Source organism: Theobroma cacao, chromosome 1, assembly GCF_053813885.1.
Source record: "Theobroma cacao isolate CCN51 chromosome 1, ASM5381388v1, whole genome shotgun sequence".
NCBI lineage: Eukaryota > Viridiplantae > Streptophyta > Magnoliopsida > Malvales > Malvaceae > Theobroma > Theobroma cacao.
The window spans coordinates 37968255-37994198 of NC_142639.1; the positions used below are offsets into that span (position 1 = coordinate 37968255).

General features: G+C 36.2%; 4 protein-coding genes across 13 annotated transcripts; 3 read left to right on the plus strand and 1 right to left on the minus strand.

Annotated features, from left to right (window-relative positions):
- The first annotated feature begins 4083 nt into the window (after positions 1–4083).
- On the plus strand, positions 4084–8266 carry LOC18613791 (pto-interacting protein 1). The gene is made up of 8 exons (XM_018125395.2): positions 4084–4223; positions 5366–5494; positions 5727–5977; positions 6062–6188; positions 6412–6685; positions 7000–7132; positions 7233–7319; positions 7921–8266. Exons 2-8 carry the CDS (start codon positions 5410–5412, stop codon positions 8050–8052), a joined length of 1089 nt encoding a protein of 362 aa, XP_017980884.1. The 5' UTR covers positions 4084–4223; positions 5366–5409; the 3' UTR covers positions 8053–8266.
- A 1048-nt stretch (positions 8267–9314) lies between these two features.
- On the plus strand, positions 9315–12907 carry LOC18613792 (uncharacterized). Its single transcript, XM_007051199.3, has 3 exons — positions 9315–9814; positions 10078–11566; positions 11682–12907. The coding sequence occupies exons 1-3, from the start codon at positions 9496–9498 to the stop codon at positions 11866–11868; spliced, it is 1995 nt and encodes a 664-aa protein (XP_007051261.1). The 5' UTR covers positions 9315–9495; the 3' UTR covers positions 11869–12907.
- Positions 12908–13669: 762 nt separating this feature from the next.
- LOC18613794 (Chaperone DnaJ-domain superfamily protein) lies at positions 13670–20822 on the minus strand. Of its 10 annotated transcripts, none has more exons than XM_088806759.1 (11): positions 20505–20822; positions 20153–20245; positions 19133–19163; positions 17168–18507; positions 16382–17068; positions 16194–16277; positions 16022–16097; positions 15583–15899; positions 15268–15490; positions 14297–14323; positions 14160–14195 (listed from the first exon to the last, which is right to left on the minus strand). In XM_088806759.1, exons 1-9 carry the CDS (start codon positions 20568–20570, stop codon positions 15299–15301), a joined length of 2886 nt encoding a protein of 961 aa, XP_088662885.1. In that variant the 5' UTR covers positions 20571–20822; the 3' UTR covers positions 14160–14195; positions 14297–14323; positions 15268–15298. The 10 variants fall into 10 exon arrangements, with proteins under 10 accessions (XP_088662902.1, XP_088662885.1, XP_017983850.2 ...); XM_018128361.2 differs by having other exon boundaries at positions 14160–14217; positions 17168–18483; positions 20505–20821; XM_088806752.1 differs by having other exon boundaries at positions 14160–14217; positions 20505–20821.
- Positions 20823–23368: 2546 nt separating this feature from the next.
- Positions 23369–25129, plus strand: VGDH2 (VANGUARD-like protein). Its single transcript, XM_007051208.3, has 2 exons — positions 23369–24338; positions 24432–25129. Exons 1-2 carry the CDS (start codon positions 23369–23371, stop codon positions 25127–25129), a joined length of 1668 nt encoding a protein of 555 aa, XP_007051270.3.
- The last annotated feature ends 815 nt before the right edge of the window (positions 25130–25944 follow it).

The window sequence follows — 25944 nt, forward strand, 5'->3', positions numbered from 1 at the left end:
GGGCCCATGTGCACACCGCGTGTCTCGCTCACTTGGCTCTCGATAATGATATTAAAAAGATGCCCCCCACCCCCACCACCTCCCCCTGCCTTTTCTTTTCTAACTTCCCCCTAATCCCCCATCTCAGTCAAGCTTCGTTCTGGTGCTTGGAGCAATTTGGCAATCGATGCGGTGGCCCTGTACGAAAAAGTAGAGCCTCGTTCCACTGCCAGTGAGTCTAGAATAGGATTTTGATTTGAGATTCCGTGATGGGAAATGCACTGCATCACAACCCCTTTGTTCTATTGACTTATCTGCAATTTCTTAACTTTCCTTTGTCACACTGTAACAACCGACTCCCTCCGTTTCTAACGGTTTACTAGGACGTAGGATCACTAGATTCTCTCTAGTAATCTAGTCTTTTTGATTTGAGTAAAAAGAAACAAGAGATTGTAATTGTGTGTAACGGCGCTGCCCCTTGGTGGTTATGAACGTTTGACCCGCGATGATCATTGTGTTACATTTATAATCATTGCAACATTGCTTCAATAGGCCATCAGGCCCATCACACTGACAATTTTACTATTTTATCATTGTGCGTAATAGTCAATGAACCAAGTTGTTGCATTGTTAACAAAGGCAAAACCCATTACGCTAACTTAGTCGATTTTTATCTAAATTGACATACCCAAATATAAAACTTGCCAAGAAATTAAAGTTAGTTATTAAATTTATTAAAATGTGAAATCAAGCGTACATTTATCAAAACAATAATTAATTAAATAAGATAATTATATATACTTTTAAATTATATTCATTCCCATCATTGAATTCATTAAAATATCTATAATTACATAACAAGTATTTTTTTTATTTGAAAACATTCATGTTAAAAAACAAGACAATGTCACTTGAATCATAAATAGAAATCGTGTGTCATAAATGGGGGGGAAAAACCTAAACCTTGATACCAATTTATAGTGAACGATGTAGTGTCGTTTTTACTCTTATTAACTCTTTCATTTTATAAATAAATACTTTAAATTTGCTCGTTAGCTTCTATTATGCTAATTAAAGGTATAAGGCATTTTTTTGATAATATATAGTATGTATTTTTCATTATTAATTTATAGAATACGTTATGACTTATTCATAGTACTATTCTATATAAGTATTTAAAAATGTTAAGACGATTAGAGAAATAGGCATTCCCATTATTTAAATAACGCATGACTTATTTAATACTATTATATAGGGATAAGTACTATTTTGTCCTTGGAAAAAGACATTATTTATCGAATTAATTGGCAGTTTGGCACCTTCGCCCCACAAAGAAAGAAGTCGGTTACAAATAGAGGGGGTGATTCAGTGCATCTGGATTCAATAATGTCCGGGAGGGAACAAAATTTTACCTAAGAATAAAATACCGTCGGACCAATCAAGAAGCCAAGTTGCATTGACTTTGACCTTCACCGAAACCGAGAAAGAGATTTGCTGAGTAGTCGCACGGTCAAACTCAGGTGGTCACGTTATAAAAAGCGCGGGTGAGTCTTCGGGCCTGAAGGCGAAGTCTTGTCGGGATCCGCCATCTGCCGCGTAAGTGGGCCTATCAATCAGCAACTTGGATATCGGCTGGCAAAGCAGAGAGAAGCAGACAAAAAAGTCTGACATGAGCCTATGACTAAAAGAAGCATATTTTTTTGTTGGCATTGGTAAAATTTGGAGCTCGTGATTTTTACTTTTTCAGCACTAGTGTTTAGTAAAGATTCTTTTAATGAATGTTTCTAGTATACTCCTTAAGTATATTAATTTTCTTTTAATGCATTAGACTCATCATATTAATTGTTAATTACTATATTTAATATTAAAATATTACTATAAATAGTATTCAAATTAATTTCAAGGAGTTTTTAAAGAATTTAATTTTTTTAATTAAATATCTTTTTTGCAATTTTTAAAAATTACCATCTTCGTCAACCTCACTTCTGTTTATTGAGCTAATGGTTTTAACATTTACTGTAAATTTTGTTGAGGAATTTAAACAATAATATGCAAGTCTTACAATCTTTACAAAATAATTGAAAAATATTAAGTAAAGTTTTTAAATGAATTTCATGGAACATTTTGATAAAACTTAAAAATAAAATTAATTTAATTAATTGATATTAATTAAAAAACAAATTATATTATATATAGAATTAATTATCTTGTGGCTAACATTTCAAACATAAAATTTTGAATGAATTTGATTGACGTGAAAAAGTATGTTTTTAAAAATTATTTAAAAAAACTAAATAAAAAAATTGAAGAATATCCTAATTGTATTAACAAAAATATAAAATTAATTATATTAAAATTACCTCCATATGCAAAATTTGATAGTTTAATTTCTTTTATGAAATTTAATTAAACACAGTTATTTTATGAGAATATAAAGAAGTAAGGAGAAGGGCTATAGATATAAAGCTTGGGTCTAATATGGTTGGGTTACGGGTTGATGGTGGGCACATGAGCCCACAAATCAACCAAAAGGGGCAAATCTTCGGCCAGTTCCTCTCCAACCTGTATATGTCGTTATGTCCATAACCACCCACATGGATCAGCAGCGCCCCCAAATCTAACCACATAAGCCTGCATATATTCTCTGCTTAACACTCTTCTGCCTCTCCGGAGAAATCTCCAGACCAGAGGAATATTATCAATGCTGAATAACAAACTAAGAAACAATTTAGTCTTTTGATTTGTATCTTAACCAAGAAATAATCAATACTCATCTTTTTGTTCAGTTAGCACCTCTTTAAGTCTTACAAGAAACAGAGAAGTGTCATGATTCGTATAGTGATTCCCTACAACTTGACAAACTGCTTCCGAAAACCAATCAGGACAATCATATGATGAGACAGAGAAATTAGAATATATATTTTTTTCTAGCTAAGACAACATTATTCATGTGAACATGTTGTCTTTATATCATGTATAACTGCAATCATTTTGTTACGAGTTAATTAATCTGAATATTGTCGCTAGCAAAAAATGATTTGCTTATTCGAATTTCAGTAATATAATTACTTTACAGCAGCTTTGGATACCTAATCGTAACGTTTTATATACATCAATGCTTTTAAGTAGTGGAAAGTTCTTTACCATATACGCATGTTTATCGTGTCAAATTAACTATACAGATGGAATGAAATGAATATGTATATATAACAAATAGAAGAAAAAGGTGGAATAGAATTTGAAGTGCTTTTATTGGATAATGAAAAAGTTGGCCATCACAACATTGAATTTGGCATTGAATATGGAGTATAACTTTGGTGGATGGGTTGATTCACGTGAAAGTAAAGCTAAAGGGATAATCGGAATGGACAAATAATTGAGAAAAGGTCAAGATGCTAACAAAATTCACATGAGAATATTGGGATGAAATACAAAAACCAGTAAAGACAAAACTTTTAAACAGATAGATACATTTACAAATAAATCAAGAAAGAAATCACTTTATAAGATTAAAGTAAAAAAAGAGTGCTATGGGTGAATTTTACAATACGGTATAAAATATGATCTTAAACTGCGCACAAATAAACTATTTTTTCTTTTTTTTTTTAATTCTGGTATATGAAAGATCTTTTACCGGGTTAAAAAAAAAACTGTAAGGGAATCGTAGAGTCACAAGGAGACAAATTCAATCTCACGTGAGCTGACCTGGCATGGCATTGAAAGATCGCTTCAAAAACAAGAATTTTCTTTTTTTTTTTTTCTTTTTCTCTAACAGCTTTTTCTTTTCTAAATAAAAAAAGAAACAACTCGTTTTTTCTTTTTCCTTTTTTATAATTCGTTCCAATTAAAAGGAGCCACGTAACCTAACTCTGTGGGCTTGAATCCCTCCAATCACAACTCGGTTCGAAATTCAACCTGACGGTGGTGGAGTCAAGTCTGGCTAGCTAGCTCAGTGCGGAACAACACCAAAATTTGAAAAGAAAAAAAGAACAAAACGTAATTAATATAAATAACGTAAAATTAAAAAAATCCTGTAATAATGCAACCTAAGGGAACTGCCAAGTGCCAACAAAGTCAAGTCTTCGATTTTCCCTTTTATCCTACGCACCCCTCGGTTTTCTTAACCTGCGCACATTTGGCCGGCTTCACCGTTTTAGATCTCCAGCTCAACTAATAAGCACAGTCTCTTGTTGGACTGATCCAAGTATAAGTGCTTGCTCCACTTCATCGGCGCTAAATTTCAGGTGATGTTTTCTACTTATACACATAATTTTTATTTTTCGTTGATTTTCTCTTCTCCTTTGATTCTACTAGTAGCTTTTGATTAATATGCATGCGGATGTAACTTGTTTAATTTTAGGGATTCGTGAATCAGTTGGATTTTGGAAAATTTTGATCACGAAAGTGGTTGTTGAGTTTGACTGTGCTTTTATGCGTGAAATTGTTCCTCCTCAAAACTTGACCTTATAAGTTATATCCCTTTGGTGAGTGGTTGATCTGCTCGATGGAGTGGTTGAACTTTTACATATAACAAGATTTAACTTGGAGAACTGTGCATCGGTGTACTTGAAAATGTTTATTGAAAGAATTTGTGATTATATCAGGATTGTAAGCTACTTGGAACTGAATTTGTCTGCTGGGAAATTTTTTGGTGTATAAAGTTGGTGAAATTGTAGATTTATGCCGTTTTGTTTTACTAATAGTTGCCGTGGTTAAAAAAGCTTAGCAAACTTTATTTCCAATGTGTTTTGATGCATGTGCCATTTCAAGTTGGTTATGAGCATGAATTCCCTGTGATTTCTTTGCAAGGTTTTTGTGCATGCCAGGCTGCATTTGGATGATCCAATGAAAATTTTAAATTACCTTACCTCTCACTTAAATGCTGCAATTCTATGAATTTATGAAATTGATATCATGGCAATGATGATGATGATGGTCATCAGGGCATTCCTAGAGCTTTTTTTTCTTCCTTCACATGCCATATTCAAATCTTGAATGGAAATACTCATATGCAAAAGAAATGAGAGTCTGCTTTGGAGCCAGCTTTTTAGATTTAAATACAAAAAAATTAGATGACAATATATGTTACTGGTTTAGAAGACTAGACAAATGCCTGGTAAGACACAATCAAAAGATTTGTGGTTCATAACATTCGGACCTCAAACCAACATATAGTGGAAAAACGAAATGCATTTTGCTTCTGTTTTTTGTTCTGGCAATTACTTTCATCTATCTAAACCAAATAATTGTGCTCTGCCTGTTTGCATTTTTGTTGTATTAATTTGCAGCCTCAATACCTACAATGCTCGTAAAGCTTTTGTTAAGCTGTTTTTTCATCGAATTATTTTTAGACACTTGTATTTATTACGCTTCCTTGAATTTCTAGATTTGGAGTTTACAAATTAGAGAAAATTCTCAAAGGATTGAACCATGAGTTGCTTTGGCTGTTGCGAAGAGGATGATTTCCACAAAGCTGCTGATAATGGAGGCCAATACATGGTTAAAAATTCGGCGGGTAATCCTGTGGTTGATATTCACATCGAGGCTGATAAGATTGCATATAACATCTTTGTGAATCTTGCTTAAATAGTTCTGCATCATCAATATAGTGAACTAGTTGAATGAATTATGATTAGTAGGATGGCATCAACTCCTTTGGTCTTTGTGTCCATAGACCATAGTCAAATGGACTTTACTTATAGTTTGTTTATCTATTGGTGTAATCTGGGTTGAATTTGCCCACTCAGGAAATGATGGAGGCTACCATACATCTGAAACTGCATCAAAGAGTGCTCAAACTGTGAAGGTTCAGCCTATTGAAGTCCCTGCTATTCCAGCAGATGAATTAAAGGAAATCACAGATAACTTTGGGACAAATTCTCTGATTGGTGAAGGTTCATATGGTAGAGTTTATTATGGAGTTCTTAAAAGTGGGCAGGCTGCAGCAATCAAAAAGTTAGATGCCAGCAAGCAACCTGATGATGAGTTTTTAGCCCAGGTTTGGTTGACAGCTATAATCACCTCATTGACTGGATCTGTGATATTTATTCAGATTTATATCTACTGATGCATTGATATTCAGGTTTCCATGGTATCAAGGTTGAAGCATGAAAACTTTGTTCAATTGCTTGGTTACTGTGTTGATGGGAGCTCCCGTATACTTGCCTATGAGTTTGCATCTAATGGATCGCTGCATGATATTCTACATGGTATGTTTGATGATGCATCACTTATTGCCCCAGTTACACAAAGCTATTACCATTGAGGAGCATAGTCATGCTTGAAGCAAGGATCTCTTCTTATCCTATTATAAGAATTAAGGATAAAGTTTCTTCCTCCATTGACCACAAAAAAAAAGAAAAACAAACTGTGGTTTGTAATATTTACATGTTGTGCTGTTAATATTGCAAAATTATTATTCCTTTAATGCAGGGAGAAAAGGTGTTAAGGGAGCTCAGCCAGGCCCTGTTCTGACATGGGCACAAAGAGTAAAAATTGCTGTAGGAGCTGCAAAAGGGCTTGAGTACTTGCACGAGAAGGCTGATCCTCACATCATTCATCGTGACATTAAGTCCAGCAATGTGCTAATTTTTGATGATGATGTGGCCAAGATCGCAGACTTCGATTTATCTAATCAGGCTCCTGATATGGCAGCCCGTCTTCATTCCACTCGTGTTCTTGGAACCTTTGGTTATCATGCTCCTGAGTAAGTCATTAGTGCATTCCCTTCATACTACCGTCTTTTACATTTATTTTGTCAGAGATCCTTTCTTTGTTGGTAACATGTGGCTTTGGGCACACGTAGTTGCTGAACAACTAATGACGTAATATTTTATGAAGCAATCATGGATTGCACTTTTGAAACTAAAATAGAGTAGATTTTCTTTTGATTTCTGAGATGTTTCAGGGAACGGTTGGAAATTTTGAGCATAAGTTTAATATACTATATTTCTCCTCCTATAAAGCTTGACTTCAGAATGCATGCCTTGAACATTGGCTGTCTGTTCTTGTTGTTGGCAGATATGCAATGACTGGGCAATTAAATGCCAAGAGTGACGTTTACAGCTTTGGTGTTGTGCTGCTTGAGCTTCTAACTGGGAGGAAACCTGTTGATCATACTTTACCCCGTGGACAGCAAAGTCTTGTGACATGGGTACTTTTCTGCGACTATAGGTTTTTTTTTAATCCAGCCTGTGTTTCACTGTTAAAATTTTCAGACCTGGCTGATTAATGAGAGTATTGAATTGTTTTAGGCTACGCCAAAACTTAGTGAAGACAAGGTTAGGCAGTGTGTTGATCAAAGACTAGGAGGAGAGTATCCTCCCAAGGCTGTCGCAAAGGTATTAATATGCTTGGTTGTGCATGGTGATGTCTGTTTTTGTTAGCACATTTTTTCTGTTAATGTTTCTCCTTCCCCTCAAGTTTTCAAGTAATGCTAATTATAAGAGGCTGCATTGATCCAAATTCATTCTTAATTGTATTCTTATTTGCTAGAAAAGAAAAAGAGGTGGCACACATTGTGTACATTGGTAATTAGATTCTAGACGCCCCCTTTTCTTTTTTAAGATAATTTTTAAGCTTTAAGTAAAAGTATACCACATAAGTGATAAGATGGAAGTCTAGATGGAAAAAAAGATGTTATTTGACAGCTCCAGAGAGTTGTTTGAGCATAGAAAGGTACAGTTTTTCATTTTGAAAATTGACATCTCCCAGTAGGATAGGAGTGGCATAGAGTGGTAATGACTGATTTGCCAGTAAGGTGAATCAGAATAATAGAGAATTGGGAAAAAAATACAATCTTCTGGATGGCCTCTCTAGCTCCTCTCAAATACAACTTTGTTTTAAAGCTTAAACTTATCCTGGCCTGACTTTCCCAGACTGGTGCCCTCACTGAATGTCAATGTTAGCCGTGCCTAAAGTATTTTGTTGTTTTTATTACAGATGGCTGCTGTTGCTGCGTTGTGTGTGCAATATGAAGCTGATTTTCGGCCAAATATGAGCATCGTTGTCAAAGCTCTTCAGCCCCTGTTAAATGCACGACCTGGACCTGCTGGTGAAACACCAAGCACATAACGATATCTATTTCTCTCTCACTCCTCCCTCTCTTTCTATCTCTCTGTGCCTGCGTGTGCGGGAAGTGTTCACACATTCAAGTGTCCAAAAATATATAATGAGGGGACAATTTTAGAAGGTGATGATAAATTTGTTTATTCAAAGTTCCATATGCATCCATTATACACTTTGTATTCGATTTGTTCATAATGTGTGAGGTTGTTTCTTTCTTGCATGTATGTCGATGGTCGCCTTCCTTTTCACCCTGACGTTTCTTAACTTTGATGGAATGGATATCATTCCTTTTGTGAGCAAATAGTAATGCACCTTTGATTGCCTGGATAACAGGCCATCACCAAGAAAGAAAGGAAATGGCGGCTTCATGGTTTTCCTGAAATGCCATATGGCATATAGAAGCATCTTTCTCCTTCGCGTTGAACATCTTATGCATTGGTCTGTGTCGGAAGAAAAGAATGAAAAATAGTTGAAAAAAAGACGTTTAGCGAGTAAAGATTTAGAAAGATCACTTTACAGATGGAAAGGCTAGATATGGACAGGTCCAAATGCGTTGAACACTTGAGAAAAGAATAATGGGATTTGTTGGCTTTAGGTCTACTTGTCCGATCTTTATATGTCATGGGCAACACAACTTTTAATAACAGTCAATTATTAAAGTGAAGTTAATGGAAATCCCAGGACCGGCCCTGGCTTGTTAATCACTAGTGACATAATTAACTTTCATTGGGCCGGCTATAATTTAAACCTAAACCACTAGCTGATAACTGAGCAGGTGAATCAATTGAGGCTTTCTATATTAATACTATAAATCATGAAAGTATAGGAAAATTATTCGGAGTTGGGAGATATTGGGCACTAATTAACTTCCCACAATTAAGATGCTAAAACAGTAACACGCCAATTTGGACTTTTGAGAGGTTGGTAGCAATTGACGCGCAGAGTGATTGAAACACGCATGTCTAGTCATTCATTTGCTCTTTTTGCTTGACTTCCATATATGCAGTCCTGGCAAGACCCAAACAGTGAATAAAGAAAATAAAATACTAGTACTGTAATAAAAAAAAAAAAAGTTATAAGCAAAAATAATAAAAAAGAAAAAGAGACAGACGACGAGGATTTCCCTAACCCGACGTTTCACCCTCAACTGCTTCGTGAAGTTAACTTAATGCAGCGTTGACTGTACATACCCCTAATTTCTACCTCACCACGGCGTAAACAAAGGGTTAGAAAAGTAAATGCAAGAAACCCCTTCTATATTAGACCCTCCGGAGCCATTTCGACTAGTGGTGTACTAATTCTAATTTTTTGTTTCCTCTAACTCCTCTAACTCACTCCAACGGAGAACGAAAGAAGAAAAATTGGAGAGCCAAGCAAAGAATCAAAGCAAAACTTTGGTAAATGCTATCCTGCGCCTAACCACTTGTATCATTCTATCGTGCGCCACACATGGGAGGAGATGTAACCGGAGCCATCACCACCACCGCCGCTGCCGCCGCCACCACGGGAGCCCCACCTTACGGTGGAGGCACGCCTGAAGCTCAGTACGTTGCGGCGAAGACGTCGGTTTGGTGGGACATTGAAAACTGCCAGGTCCCCAAAAGCTGCGACCCGCATGCGATCGCGCAGAACATTAGTTCGGCGTTGGTTAAGATGAACTACTGTGGGCCCGTTTCCATCTCCGCCTACGGCGATACCAATCGGATTCCTTCTTCTGTACAGCAGGCTCTTTCAAGCACCGGCATCGCACTCAATCATGTCCCCGCCGGTAACTTAATCTAAATCCCTAACTTCCTATATTTCTTGAATAACTGTAAATTAATCATGAATGATTTTTTTTAATTGTGTTAATTGTGGAATGATTACGAGGTGTTACGGAATTTTTGAGAAATTTATTGTTGTTATTCGTTTACTGATCTTTAAAATTGACTTACTGTGCTGTGATCTAGGGTTTTAACTTTTTGTTTGGAAATTCAAATTAAGATGTTATAGAAAAAGGATGTTGATTCGTTGACGTTTATATATGAGCAGGTGTGAAAGATGCAAGTGATAAAAAGATTCTTGTAGATATGCTGTTTTGGGCAGTGGACAATCCTGCTCCTGCGAATTATCTGTTGATTTCTGGCGATAGGGATTTTTCTAATGCGCTACATCAGTTACGTATGAGGAGATATAATATTCTTTTGGCACAGCCTCAGAAGGCATCTGCACCCCTTGTTGCTGCAGCCAAGAGTGTGTGGCTTTGGACAAGTCTCTCAGCTGGTGGTCCTCCTCTTTCAAGTGGTGAATCATCTAAACTTGCTAATGGTCACAGTAGTTTTAACTCCGAAATGTTGTACAACCCGATTCCCGAAACGGTTCTGTATAGTCAACCAATGGTTTTTAGTTCTGAAAATGTTGCATTGGGGAATCAAAATGTTTCTAATGCTGGAAGGAATGGTGATAGCAAATATAAAGGGAAATATATCAGGAAAACCCCGAATCAGCCAAGCATATCAAGAGCCTCTAGTGTGCCAACATCTAGCATTCAAGAAAATATGAACAATGGTTACTCTTACCAGCCAGAGTATGCACAGGCAAAATCGTTTAAGAAAGCACCACATGAGTTTTTTGGTGGCAGTGAAGCGGCTGTCTCTGCAAGCAAATCTACTCCAAACTTCTTTCCTAGTAATCCTAACCCTCCGGGGAGTAACAATGGTAATTTCATGGGCATTCATCAGAATCATCCTCATTCCTTGAGGCCGAATAACCTTCCTTTGCAACCTGCTTTTGCACAGGAAAATTTGCTACCTCCTAATTCTCAAAATCATGGTTTCCGTCCAATGCCTCCTAGAGTGGAGGGGCCTAGATTTCCGGCTCCACCATCAAATATGCCTGATATTGGTAAGTTAAATATCTCTGAACACTCCACCTATGCTCAAAATCCTTCTAATTTTCATCATCGAATTGGAGAAGAGTTTAAAACAAGTTCTATCGAGTCATTGCCTAATCAAGCTAGCCTAAATGCACCACAAAAGAGTCTTGTGTTGCACGGTGGCCAAGCAAGTCAGCATGATACTTTTAATAATAGGTATCCACGGAGTCCTGAATTTCCACCTCCATCATCCTCAGCAATTTCTAATTCTCCAAGCAATGGTACTTGGGGAACTCAAGGACGCTCACCACCTTCTGAATATGTGCAAGGTCTTATTGGTGTTATTTTACTTGCATTAAACACACTCAAAATTGAAAAAATTATGCCTACTGAAGCAAACATTACTGATTGCATTCGTTATGGAGATCCAAAACACCGCAATACTGATGTAAGGAAGGCTTTGGATAGTGCAATTGAGCAACATATGGTATTGAAGCAAAGTTTAGGTGCATTGCAGTTGTATGTTGGTAGAAATGAGAAACTATGGAAGTGTGTGAATCCTATTGGTGGGAATCCTAATCAGTTCTCGAAGACAACGTGGGATGGAATACAAAAGTTTTTATCATCCCCTGCTGGACAATCAGCAATGATGGCTTCTCAATGCAGGTAATGATGCTTGATGATCTTCTCTCTCTCTGCCTCTCTCTTATGTTTCCTATTTTAGTGGTGCTAACTTTTACTGGGGGGTTCCCTTAGCTTAAGTTTGTTATCAACTCTGCAGATATGAAGCGGCTTTGGCTTTAAAAGATGCATGCTTGGAGGAATTTGCTCTAGGTGATGTTCTTCAGATCTTGAATATGATAATTGCCATGAAGAAATGGATTATACATCATCAGTCAGGATGGCAACCGATTACAGTTACCCTTCCAGAGACTAAGATGGAAATGGGTACTGGAACTGCTGCTTGACCTGATCAAGAGTGGTTCTGGTAGTCAAAGTGGCCCTAGGGTGATGAAAGATGGTAAGAAGTGTATTTGGGGGTAAGAAAAAAGGGTCACGTAGAAAGAAAATACAATCATCGAGTATGAAGAAAGTTAGTGGGAGACTGTGATTTTTGGATCATGAGTCAAGTAAGTAGGATAGGTCTTTCTCTTTTATATTATTTTCATTTCTTTTTTCTGTTATTGTTTGCTGCGAGACTATAATGGGGATCTGCAGAAGGGGAAAGAAAATCTTAAGATGATGGAGTTAGATCGGAAATTTTCAGGATCAGGAGCAGAGTTAAGTAATAAGTTCATTCTCTGCGTCATAAGCCTGCTTTGCGAAGATTTTTTGAGGCTGTGCTATGTGGATTTGGTATATTACAAGCTATCCCTAATATGTTTGGTTGTTGCTGGTATTGCTTATTTAGTTACATGCAAAAGGCTTTCTTCACTCCAGCACAATATGTTCAGAATTTAACTGCTCGGGATAGCGGTAATCTTTTTGTTTCAGCAGATAATTCCATGTTGCTGTATGAGCTTGGACTAGTTTCAACATGTATATACCATCTGCAGTATCTCCACCCATATCATCAGACTCTTGTGTAATCTTTTCGAAGATGTACTGAGGCTTCCAGAACCTGTTGGACGGGTTCTTGTTCAACTGCTGCATAATGGGGCTTAATACTGACGGATGTCACGGACCTGGCCAAGATTGACACAATTATAGACATTATAGAAGCTTCCAAAGCATTTTCATGTTGGATTTTATTTGGAGGTTGCTAAGCTCTTGGCAATCAGTACACATCGCAGGGAAGTATGATTAGGGAGCTTTATTCCTGGTAGTACAGTTTAAGCACACTATGCATTTATGGGCCATGGAATTGATGGCCATACTTATCAACTAAAGTGAATGTTTTAGCTTGAACCTTGTGTTGTTACTGTGGCTAATGGTTGTATCCTCGATTTTATCTTGAACACACTTGTAAATGTTTTGTGTTGAAGTTAAAACTTTGCTTGTCTTGTAGCCTTTCACTTTACTTAATCATGTAATTTCTGCGCTAGGTTAACTCTTGTTATTTCATCGGATTTACGCTTATCAAATATGTTTGATAGCAGGACAAGAGAAAAGAAGGAAAAGGGTTTGACGAAAAATGGTTTTTTTTTTCCCCTTTGATTTAAGGAAAAGAAATATATGGATTTGAATATCTTTTTACTTTTTTTTTTTAATTTGAGAAAAAAAAACATTTTCATTTCTTTTCAAAATAACAATTTTATTTTTATTTTTTTTTTCCATTTTGCATATTAAAATCTTTATTTTAATTTTTCATGTTAGAAATTAATTTTTCTTCACCGTTAATAAGGTCGGACCCTTCGAGCTCGTCTATCACCTTTCATTGTTATGCTTTTGCCCGTCCCCGTCCGTTGGGAGATGCAAGCGCTGGAGTCGTTGAATAATAAATAACCTCGAGAATTAACTAATAATAATTAAAATTTTCCCCATTAAAATGCTACAGCCAAGTTGATTCACGGCGCCAGTGGAGTTTTCTTTGTCGAATAAACAACTTCTCTGTCCATAGAATAGAATGACAAGTTGGCGACGTTGTCTCAATCACTTCTCTTTAACGATGGAGAGAAAAATCGGCTATTTGGTATCATATAATACAACCTTCTCTGTTTCCCTTGGTATTGGGATCTATTGCAATACTACGTTGCCGTTTCAGTCAAAGTCTCAAGCCATTTGCAATGGAGCAAAGGCTGCCATTCTCCGTTGATGCTACATCCCAACTTCAAAGTAGTGATAGTTGCTTTAACAAGACATAACTTACAATTACACGTTCCAAGGTTCAGCATCAGGTGCTTGGAATGGATGCATGTACATTGAGATCCCGCTAGCCAAAAAAATTATTTGCATGTCAGCATATATAAACAGCATAAGGTCAAGGCACGGTTTATATCTGTCATACTTTTAGCACATCCAATACACAGACTTAAGGTTCAAAGTAACTGAAGCTTCCACATCAAAAACAGCATAATTTCCAGCTTGGAATCTTGGTCAGGGAAGGAATGGATTGTGGGAAGGACATTCCTCTTTTTGCTTTCTATAAGCCCTGAGAAGATGAACACACAGACTATTTAGGCCCTAAAATGTAATATTCATGCCAAAAGCAAAAGGTGAGGATCTTCATCATGCTGCTGTCTACCTTGTACCATTTAATCCTCCAAGTCCAATCGTTCCCAGAACAATAATGAGGAAAGGTATCTGAATAAATGCACGATTTCTTCTTCCCCCATGAGCCTTTGGTACTCCCGTTCTGACAACGTGTGAATATGTAGCTAAAGAAGAAAGACAATGTCTAAATAGCAAAATAAAGAAAGAATATACAGTCACTTGCACTTTCAAACAAGAAATTACCTGAAACTGAACCTTCTCCTTCTGCACCTGAGATAATCATATTATGTCGGATTTCAATAGCATGTAAAAATAATTATCGCTATGTTTTCACTCATCTAATGTAATTATTGAAAGATGATAGTAGGATTCCAATCATGGTTTGCAAACTCAATTCTACACCTTATGTTTGAGAATAATGACATCCACATCTGCTAGATTAACTTTTAACCAGTTTCTGGCCAGTAGTTCTATTCTCATGAGATCCAATCCCATCTAGAGGGAATTTAGAATTTAAGATCAAAGATGAAGATCCTATAAAAGTAAATGAAAAAAAAAAGGCTGCAAACTTGAAAGGGAATGCTGCAATTAATCAAGCAGAGCTTTGTTAAATAACACCAATTTTAATAAATTAAATCCAAAAAATAACAACTCACCAAGTACTATAAGAAGAAAAAATAGATGTCATGATGATGCAAAGAAGAGGGTATAGGCTTAGATAGTACCAATTACGGTGATTGATGCAGACACAGATGTGCTCACCTACTAGATCCAATCCCAACTAGTGGGAATTTAGGATTTAGGATAACAGATGACTAATCTATAAAAGGTAAATGGCAAAAAAAAAAAAAGAACTGCCTAAAGAGAATACTGCAATATATCAAGCAGAGCAATTACCGTCATCAAAATAACACAAATTTTAATGAAGTAATCCAAAAATACTGACCAGTCAAATTCTAAAAGATTAAAAAAATGCAAAGAAGAGGTATAAGCTAGATAGTACCAATTGTGGTGATTGATGCAGACAGATGCACTCCCTACTAAAGAATTAGCATCAAAAAAGAAGTAAAACTGAAATAATATCGATGACATATTTATACCTTATAATGATATATGGCACAACAAATTACAATATAAGAATTGGTCTTTGACAACATCAATTCCTTTTTTTAAATCAATACCCAGTTAGTGGAAATAGGTATCTCATGGCTTACTCCATGTTTGATGAGGGACATCGAAGATAAACTAATCCGTCAAATCATCATCAAGAAAATCGAGACCATCATCATCAGTGGTAACACCTCCAGCAGCAGGATTAACATCCAATGGTTCAACCAAACTAGCTAACGTGACCATTTCTGTAGGTCTCTTTTCTTCACTCACATGTTCATCCATATCATCTCCATAAAATTGTTCCACCTCATTATAAATAATCTCCTAAATCAGGAATTCAAATAAAAATATAGTTATTTCTCAAAACTTTAGTTAATGAGAACAATTTAGATAAAATATAGTTATTTCAGTTTTACCTCATCTTCTTGCATGGCTTGCTTCTCTGACTCCACAAGCCAGTCATCTAATACACTTTCTAACATGGCACTGTCAAAGGAAACCAAATCATCAGGCTTCCTTCCTAGTTGGCGTTCTCTCAGTCGCAAGTTGTAATGAACATAGGTGTGGTCATTCAATCTCTTCCGAGACAAACAGTTGCGTCTTTTGCTGTGAACTTGATCAAACACACTCCAGGTATGCTGACATCCAATCGATGAACATCTCTGGCTTAGTATGCGTATGGCAATTCGTTGCAGCTCTAAGCAACTTATCCCATGTTGTTGCCACCATGAAGCTAATGATGAAACAATGATTAACAAAATTTCACTTAACATGAATTTTGCATGGCCACAAAATTGAATTTATCAAATACAAGTTCTTGAGCAAACAGGCTGCATAAAATCTTAGTTGAATCACCTGGATCAAGCTCACTTCTAGTACTTATGGCCAAATCAGTTCCAAAATCAGCTTTTGCCGACACAAAATCAGGTATCTGATAAAATCACATCAGAGCATCAGCCCAAAAAGAAATAATAATAACATAGCATAAATTAAATCTAGCAGTCTAGCAGAGATGAGAAACTGATACCTGCATGGATGCAGAAATCCTTTTCCCATTGTCTGACTCCAATCGAACAATACACTCATTTAGACCACGAATTACTTCAGGATTCTTCAGTAACAAAAAAAAAAAAAAAGAGAGTAGAAATTAAGCATGGAAAAAAAAGACAATCAGGAAAAGATAAGGGTGAAGTCACTGTATTCATAGTTTTGTACCATCAGAAAATCTGGGCAGTAACGGAAGGATGGATTGAGAAAGTATGCAGCAACATAAAGAGGATGATGGAACAATGAACTCCAATTGTTTTCAATCACACTCCAGAAAGGTCCAAATTTACGCACATCATCACCATGAATGGCTTTAATTGCAAGCTTTGTTCTACATATGTCATTATAGATAAATGGCATTGATCGGATTTCATCACTACCTATCTTTTGAAGAACTTCAGCAACTGGCTCTAAGGATTTCTTCACATACTGCATCTTCTTCCAAAAGGTGACATTTAAGACAATTTTTTCAACCTCTTTACCTTCATCTAATTTGGAAAAGCGGGAGGAAAGCCATCGATTTGATTGGAACATTTTCTTAAGACCAACCCTCTGGTCCAACATACTCTGTAAAGTGAAAAAATTAGTGCCAAACTTGGTGACAGCTGGCTTAAGAAGTTCCTGTCCCTTCGTAAATTCTTTCTTCATAAAATTCAACAACCAGGTATTGTTATAAATAAACCTTGTCACCTTTTTTGCTTTATCTATGCATTCTCCCACCCATTTTATATTCAAAAAATCCTCAAGCATTCTATCAATGCAATAGACAGCACATGGTGTCCAAAATAAATTTCTCCTTTTCTCTTCAAGCATCTTTCCAGCATTCCTGAAACTCAAAGTGTTCCTAGTGATTACCTGGAATGGAAATTATAAGGAAAACATCTCAGCAGGATGCACACTCATGCAGATATCAAAGTAGAACTCACAGAGAAACAAATGTAAAGATATATTAACCTGGACTACATATTCCTCGCCAACCTCATCCACTGCTTTGTCTAACAACTTGAAGAGATTAGCTGCATCTTCTATCATATCAGTTGCATCAACAGAAGAGAGAAAACAAACACCGCGAGGACAAGAGACCAAAAAGTTAATCAGGGTCCTTCCTTGTGCATCATTCCAACTGTCAGCCATGACAGAACAACCAGTAATAGCCCAAGATGCCTTAAACTCCGCCAGATACTCTTTAATATTAGCAATCTCTTCCTGAAGGAGACGACCAGATATGATTCGACTTGAAGGACCATGCAAACCCTGCCCATACTGACCAACCACTTCCAGCATTTTATGGAAGTACGGAGAGTTTGCTGCATTAGAAGGGATTCCTGCATGATAAAAGAATTTGCATATAGCAGATATCACTTCCCTGCGAGTTTTCTTCTCGAAACCTATTTTTGCTCTTGTTTGTTTGTAGTGTGCTGATGTCTGGCTTTTCAGCGACTTTAAAAATACCGAATCCAGTCTTGATCTTTTAAGTAGTGGTTCAGCACCATTACCACTACTACCAGGAGATCTACCTCTGACATTATTATTTCTAATGTCACTATCAGAAACTTTATCGTCAATAGCCAGTATGTCCTTACTTATACATTGCAAATACCCATCCTCCTCTCCACCTTCATCCTCGTTATCTGAGTGCAAGTAGAAAGCAGATATCTCCTTGGTATCAGGTTTTCGATGCCTTCTGCCAGTACGGTGCCATTTCATATTTTCTTTGATTTTGAGATATACCTCCTCAGGTGCCTTTTCACAATATGCAACTTCTCCAGGGATCCTAGCAAGATGTTGCTTAAACCGATTTATGCCCCCACTTATTATTTTTTCGCAATAGTTGCATTTTACTCTTTTCTTCTTCTCATCTTGAGCAACGCAATGTTCCCATCCCGGGTCCACATATCCTAATGATCGAAGAGGGGTAAACTTGATGACCAAGTTCTTGTCACCCATCACTTTCTTGCCTTTGTGTTTATAACCTGCCGATGCTTCTTCTGCATCATTGTACTCATTAGATTGGAAATTTAGAGCAGCCTGTTCATATTCTGATTGCCTTCGTTTTCGACCAGAACGGCATCCTTCAAGGTTTTTTCTCATATTCAAGCATACTTCTTCAGGAACCTTTTCACAGTGAGTAACTTCTCCAGACAATCTGGCTAAATGTTGCTTCAATCTGAATATTCCACCACTGACTATTTTCCCACAGTAGTTGCATTTAACCTTCTTTTTCCTTTCATCTTGAGCAATCCCATGCTCCCATCCAGGGTCAACATATCCTGTGGACCGAAGTGGGGCCATCTCTTCAACCATTTGATAAGTAGCACAAGAGCAGAAACTTTATATCACAAAGCTGTTTATGATTGAATTAAAAGTTAAAATAAATAAAAGTGAATGGAAATTTTTAAAATCAGTACACTAGACATAAATTTAAGCCATACAGTGAATTTTCCTGTTTGACACGCTGGAAATCCCTTTCCAACTGCAAATCTCCTGTTACATATCCCTCAAAGATTGAGCTTGCTTATGATTATTCCTCAAAACCATTGCACGAGTCCTTAAAAGCAAGCCTGAGCTAATTATCAAAACTTAAGTAACAGGTGAGTTGGGAACCCTCAAGGAAGGCAATGCAAAAAGACAAAAAGAAAAAAAATTCATTGAGAAACACCCAAAGTGATAAATACACCAATCAAAGTCATTTTGACAGCCAGAGGAGACACCATAAAGTGGGAAGAAGGCATAATCTACTGCTTCCTAAGTTTAGACAACAAGTTATTATGTCTTCAACAAATATGCTGCCCTTGAAGAATGTTAAACAAGAGAATTTTTTCCATGTGAGACTGTATAGTCTATTCAAGAGTTTGCAAACCATGATTTCTTGGAATACTGTTATAATTTCACAAAAGTATATGAAGATAGAAGAATTACCAGACTGTAGGCAAGTATAAGCTTCAAAAATCTGCAAAAAATGCATATCTACAGGTTAGATTATCTCACAACCATTAATCCAACTAAATTATTTTTGAATTGCAGAATACATGACGATTATCTCATTTGAATGTTCCCGAAAGAAGGAAAAATCTTATGTTCAGGTACAATATACGAACTCAATTAAGTGGAAAACACGGGATCTTCATACTGCATTGGTTAGTTATGTTCCCAGGTAAGTTGGCTCTTATTGAAAATGGCAACCTCCATATGACATATCACATTTTAGACAGAAAATGGCTGAAAATAGTCCCATTCAAGGAACAAAGTTCCCCACTTAGCTTTTTATATGAAAAGGCATTGAAGTACTGATGCCAGTCTAAAGTGATAAGTTTCTTTGGCAGCGAGAAAACTAATTCCAATTATAAAAATTCCTATTTCAGAAGACTAATCCTAGCCTTTATCAGGTAAATTTTAGTTTATCTCCCGAATCCATGGTCAGAATTTGATAGGTTAAACTGCTATAAATCCAAAGAACGTCTAAAAGAATACAACATACTAACAGATTTAATTACTCACCAGAACATACTATTACAAATTATTGCTTGCACCATATATTTAACCAAAATAATATACAAGTCTCTAAGCAGCCAAGCTCCCTCGATGAATTTTTCATACCAAAAGTACCAAGAAAGACTACCCAGTTAGTAGATTCTAGATAGAGTAGAATTACTAGCATTACTAAACTACTCTAAGCCCTCAAATCACTCCAACCTTACATGAAAATATGCTTTATTTGTTCAAAAACCTCTAAAAGGCTTAAAACTCATCACAACATGCTCCAACCGTTCCGTTTTAATTTCCCTACAAAGCGTGCTGCTAATGAGCTAAAAACAATATAACAGCAAGCCGATTATACAAACCTAATTTGATGCTCAAAGCCAGCATCAAGGAATTTGTGCATTCCAATCAAAGCAATGGAAAGACTGACCAAATGTTTAAAGGCATATCAGCACTTACCAACTTGAACTTAGACTCCGCCTTAGGTTTTTCGTGAACAGGAAACAAGTCAGGATGCGACTCCCATACTTTCTTTCTATAAGCTGCTTTTACCTAACGAATCAAAATTCATAAAAAAAAAAGGTCATAATTAAAAAAGAAAAAGGAAAATCGAGGAAGCTTGTTAGTCGATCAAAAGCAAGCAATCAAAGCTCTAGAACCTCTAAAAGCGAAACAAACCGAATTTATAAATTTCAATCCCCAGTCAACAAAAAAGAGGTTAAAAAAAAACCCTAAAAGATCAAGATTTAAAAGCGAAAAATAAAGGTGAACAAGGAATTATAATAAAAATAAAAAATCAAGAGAAAATGACCTGAGAAGGAGTAGGGCGAGAATTAGGGGGGAAGCCTAGCAAGAGTCTGGCTTCATCGCCCTGCATTTCTGTAAATTGGTGGGGTTGAGTCGCCTCATGTTTTTAGCTTCCGGTGGTTTTTAAGTATTTTTTATTTTTTAAATTTTCTGGTACGATTAGGAAAGTTTTTGGGTGTGGCACGCTCGGGTAATTTACAGGTGTTGAATGCCTAATGGACGATCATCAATTTCCTGATCATCGATGAGATAAAAAATTCCAATCCGCAGTGATTGCATAGTATGCAGCAGAACAGTTGGAATATACATTTTACTATTGATTGATGAAAGAGGTGGAGAAATTGGCATGTGATGTGTTCCACTGGTACCCTATTTCCTGAAAGGTTTTCGCTTTACCTTTTCTGAACGGCTACATTCTTTTTCCCTATTTTATAAAAAGCCTTTTGACCGATTTCACGAATTGTTAGTATTTCTTTGCATAAAAAAATATATTTTATTCTCTTCGTCGGTATTTATATACTATATTCCTGGATAACACAATACATGATTGTGACCATATATATATTATTTAACTTGACTAAATTAAATACTATGGAAATATGCATGAACATGGTATTTAATTATTAAAGTGAAATAAGTGCTTTAGAAGAGACATATAACTAAAGTATACTCTCAACTATTAGATCCACTGTGATATTATGACTAGAGTTAGATCAAACCACAAATATTTGTTGCTGTACTAAAATTCAGTATTAAATTTATCATTAAATTTTAATTTTATTTAATATTTTCTGTTATAATTTTAATTTTGTTGATTTAAAAAAAAAAAGTTACACAATTGAAAATTCATTCTTTCTTATTTTTATAAAAAAAATAATGAAAATTGTATAATGATGAAATTTAAAGAAATTGAAAAATAATGAAAAATTTTAATATTAAATCTATATATAGCATAACGGCAAATTTGGCCATAAATCCTAAAATTTACAGTAGATTAAAATTTCCAACTGCAATTAGCGTGTACATAATTATTTTTATATTTGATGATTGCAATCACAATTATTTTCACTGTAGTGGTTCTAGTCAAAGATTGATCATCAATAAATTATTCTTTTGACAAGAAAAATGTTGCCTTATTAACAGACAGAGACTAATGGACAGAGGCATTGAGGTAGCAAGAGCTATTGGGAAATAGAAAGTTGGGACAGCAATTGATACAGAAGACGCCTATCAGCCAAATCATAATGCGACAAATGCATAAGGCGTGTGCCACTAGCTACTCTCCTGACGTGAGGCCATGTAATCAAACTATGAAGCAATGGAAGGCGCTTGCCACCCGTTTTATCTTTGCTCCGTAATTCTCTCCATAAAAATTCAATATACAGAAAAGTATGACTTTTCAAACTCAATTCATCTTTTATCCTATGAATTTCACTTTCTCAATCTAAGATTATTTGAATAAAAATATTTATATTAAAAGTTTGATTGAAAAGTTTTAACATTTATACGGAAATATGGTACTAATAATTATCTGCCATATATGCTGATAAATATATATATATATATATGGAATTTTATGTTATTAACATGAATATTAATGTTATATTCTATACATATATATAATAATAAAGATGATTGTTTTTTGAATTAATTTTAATTTAAAAATATAAATAAAACACTAGAATCACTTTAAACTTTTATAATTTTGAAAAGTACATGTGCATGGGAGCAAAAATTACTCCTTTCAAATAATTAACAAAAAGAAAAAAAATCAATACTAGAATTAAGGTATATGTATATATAATACTTTAAAAAATCTTCAACTATTTAAAAAAAATTAAATAAGTTTTTGTTCTTCTATTATGTTCAATTAAGTTATTATATTTTATTTTAACACAAATAAGATTTTATTACTAATGGTTAACTAACTGTTATTAATTAAAATGTCACACTTAAACATTTGACTAATTGGTTAGTGTATGATCTCCTACTTAAATAGCAGAATTTGAATCCCCTTCCCCAAATAAAAAAATTTGTTATTAATTAAAATTTCACTTATCATTTTTATATCATATAGCATTGATACGACACTAACATGAATGATGAAAAATGTCATATGACTATATCATCATGTCACATTATCATTTATTGTAACATATTAATATGTTATGTTGATATCTTGTGATAGTAAATGACAAGTGATAATTTAACTAATAATAATTAATTATAGGGGTTTAGAGCTTAATTAAACGTAATAGAATAATAAGGATCTGTTTGAATTTTCTTAAATAATTGACAAAAAATTTTAAGTGTTAGTTATATATTTATATATATATAAAGTAAAATAGGTTATCAAATGTGTTTCTAAGTTAACTTATTCAATATACAATATATTGGATAAGGAACTTGTTTAATAACGTTCGTACATGAGGTGGCGATAGTGCGGACGTGGAGATCTAGTAAAGACAAAAATATTTGAAAAAAGAGAGACTTTGTATATATGTTTTGTCTAAATTTAACAGAGCATCCTCGTCAAACGCTTGTCTCAAACCACAAATTCTACCTTACATATATCCACTGCAAAACCAGACAAGCCATTCAATTTTAACGTCCATTACCATGCAAGAACCCTAATTTTAGACGTTCCATTTTGCTATAAAACCCGCCATGCATAATCCTTGCCATCAAGCAACAAAGCAAAGGCAGAAGGGAAGTGCGCTTTCCAATAAAGTCTTTCTCCCGCCCGAGTCCCTTCAAGTTGATTGGGAATCGGATCGTGTGCTATATTGGCCAAAGCCAGCCGGAGGAAGATCCTTAAAAAAACAAAAATCTAAAAATAGTGGCTGAAAAAGGAAAAAATTAGCAAAGATGATGGGTAAAGTAGTTGTTTCGGGGATTTCCATCATTCTTGTGGTGGGAGTCGTCATTGGAGTTGTTGCTGTGGTTCATCGCAACGGCGACGATAAGGCCGACTTGTCTCCACAGATGAAGGCCGTGTCCAACTTCTGTTCATCTACTGATTATCAAGAAGCCTGCAAGAAGACCCTCAGCTCTGTCAACAGCACTGATCCCAAAGATTACGTTGCCCAGGCTATCTTAGCCTCTCAGGAAGCAGTGAAGAAATTCTTCAACTATTCTGACTCCCTGATCGTTCAGGCCAAGAACGATAGCCGAACAAAGATGGCCTTGGATGATTGTAAGGAGATGATGGACTACGCCATTCAGTCCCTCCAGGCATCGTTCTCCGAGGTGGGTGATGGTGAATTGCGCAGCATCAATGACCGCATAGCCGATCTCAGGACCTGGTTGAGCGCTGTTATCTCATACCAGCAGTCATGCTTGGATGGTTTCGAACCGGAGACCACCATGCATCAAACCATGACAACCGGTATTGCTGATGCTAGCGAACTCACAGCCAATGCCTTGGCAATTGTGACAAAGTTGTCCGACATTCTTTCCAAATTCGGTCTCCAGTTGGCTATTCCTACCGCCCGTAGGCTTCTTTCTGTTGAGAAGGATGGCTATCCCTCATGGTTCTCGGCTGCAGACCGCAAGCTTTTGGCTAGGATTGATAACCGCAACTTGAGACCAAATGCTGTTGTGGCTAAGGATGGCAGTGGCCAGTTCAGGACCATTGCTGCTGCCCTTGCTGCCGCTCCTAAGAATTCCAAGGTCCGACATGTGATTTATGTCAAGGCTGGAATCTACAACGAGTACATCACCGTGGACAAAAAAACTACCAACATCCTCATGTATGGTGACGGCCCAAGAAAGACCATTGTCACTGGCCACAAGAACTTCGTTGATGGCACATCCACCTGGCAGACTGCCACTTTCTGTAAGTTTCTAACACTTAGGACCATGAATTCATCATAATTCTCCTCAATTAATTTTCTTATATATATAATTCCATATTTTTTTAATGGTACAGCCGCTATTGGAGATGGTTTCATTGCCAAATCCATGGGATTCCAAAACACTGCTGGTCCTCAAAAGCACCAGGCCGTGGCTCTTCGCATCCAATCCGATAAGTCAGCCTTCTTCAACTGCAGAATGGATGGCTACCAAGACACCTTGTACAATCAAGCCAACCGTCAGTTCTTCCGCAACTGTGTCATCTCTGGCACCATTGACTTCATCTTCGGTGACTCCCCTACCATTATCCAGAACTCACTGATCATCGTCAGGAGGCCAATGGATAATCAACAGAACACAGTGACTGCACAGGGCAAGACCAATGCGCATGAGAACACTGGTACCGTGATCCAGAACTGCAGGATAGTCCCCGAGCAGAAGCTCTTCGCTGACAGGTTCAAGATCCCAACATACTTGGGCAGGCCGTGGAAGCAATACTCTACAACTGTTATCATGGAGTCCACCTTGGGAGACTTCATTCAGCCTGCTGGATGGTTGCCCTGGGCTGGAAGCAATTTTCTCAACACTCTCTACTATGCTGAGTACAACAACCGTGGCCCTGGTGCTAACACCGCTAAGAGGGTTAACTGGAAGGGTTACCACAGGATTGACAGGCGGACTGCCATGAGATTCACTGTTCAATCCTTCCTTTTGGGCCGTGAGAATTGGTTGCCCGCCACTGGCATTCCTTTCACAGCTGGCTTGAGATATTGAACACATGTTAATGAAGAAAATGTGGAATGAGAGTCCAAAAAACATAAAGAAAAGAAAAGAGATCAACTGCACAAAAACCTACATAGAGAGAACTTTATAGTGGTCGCTAGCAAATGGAGGCGCATCTCATCTCATTTTGATTTTCCTTTTGTAAGTTTATGTTTAGGGATCTCTTTCAGGGCTCTTACGTCCGTCTTTGTCTTTGTTGTGGTATGGTAATTCTTTTATTGATCCAAAAAAAAAAAAATAATAATAATAAAACACACAAGAAGCTCATAATTCAAATAATATATTTCCATATTATAAACATGTCAATTAATACTCTCTATCTTTTCTTCTAATCATATTATCTACATCCTATATATGGACAATAGTAATTACTATATATGCAGTGCTATCTGTAATCTCTTTACCACAAGCTTCTCTTCAAGGTTTTGCTGAAATTTTAACGCCCAAAATTGACAAGTGAAACGTTAATTTGAAAAAAAGAGTTTTTGCTGTAGTTTTACTTCCACCATTGATGGTCAAGTTGTATCTTTGCCTGTTATTCCAAGTTTTGAAAATATAGCTAGGAAATTTTCTTCATGATAGTCTAATTTACTTCCAACTGAATGAAAATACTTTATGCTATTATTCAATTTTTTTTAAAAAAAAAATTAGGTAGGCTTGTGTAAATATATATAGTGTCATTGGGCTCTAAATTTCTAATTCCGACATGGCTTTAGCTTTCGTTAGCTTGGGTTTCTGACTCTTACCCAGTCGTATAGCAAGACTGGGCCGCCTGCTGCTCGCCTTCATTTTCCAAAACTCAAATG

Bases quoted from the DNA above. Each gene is read 5' to 3' on its own strand.
- VGDH2 (XM_007051208.3), top strand. From the start codon at position 23,369: ATGATGGGTAAAGTAGTTGTTTCGGGGATTTCCATCATTCTTGTGGTG. The intron at 24,339-24,431 runs GTAAGTTTCTAA...TTAATGGTACAG, and splicing joins CTGGCAGACTGCCACTTTCT to CCGCTATTGGAGATGGTTTC.
- LOC18613791 (XM_018125395.2), top strand. From the start codon at position 5,410: ATGAGTTGCTTTGGCTGTTGCGAAGAGGATGATTTCCACAAAGCTGCT. The intron at 7,133-7,232 runs GTACTTTTCTGC...GAATTGTTTTAG, and splicing joins AGCAAAGTCTTGTGACATGG to GCTACGCCAAAACTTAGTGA. The intron at 7,320-7,920 runs GTATTAATATGC...TTTTTATTACAG, and splicing joins CTCCCAAGGCTGTCGCAAAG to ATGGCTGCTGTTGCTGCGTT.
- LOC18613792 (XM_007051199.3), top strand. From the start codon at position 9,496: ATGGGAGGAGATGTAACCGGAGCCATCACCACCACCGCCGCTGCCGCC. The intron at 9,815-10,077 runs GTAACTTAATCT...ATATATGAGCAG, and splicing joins ACTCAATCATGTCCCCGCCG to GTGTGAAAGATGCAAGTGAT. The intron at 11,567-11,681 runs GTAATGATGCTT...TCAACTCTGCAG, and splicing joins ATGATGGCTTCTCAATGCAG to ATATGAAGCGGCTTTGGCTT.
- LOC18613794 (XM_088806759.1), bottom strand. From the start codon at position 20,570: ATGCAGGGCGATGAAGCCAGACTCTTGCTAGGCTTCCCCCCTAATTCT. The intron at 19,164-20,152 runs GTAAGTGCTGAT...CATTTTTTGCAG, and splicing joins CGGAGTCTAAGTTCAAGTTG to ATTTTTGAAGCTTATACTTG. The intron at 17,069-17,167 runs GTTAATATATCT...TTTCCATTCCAG, and splicing joins GCGAGGAATATGTAGTCCAG to GTAATCACTAGGAACACTTT.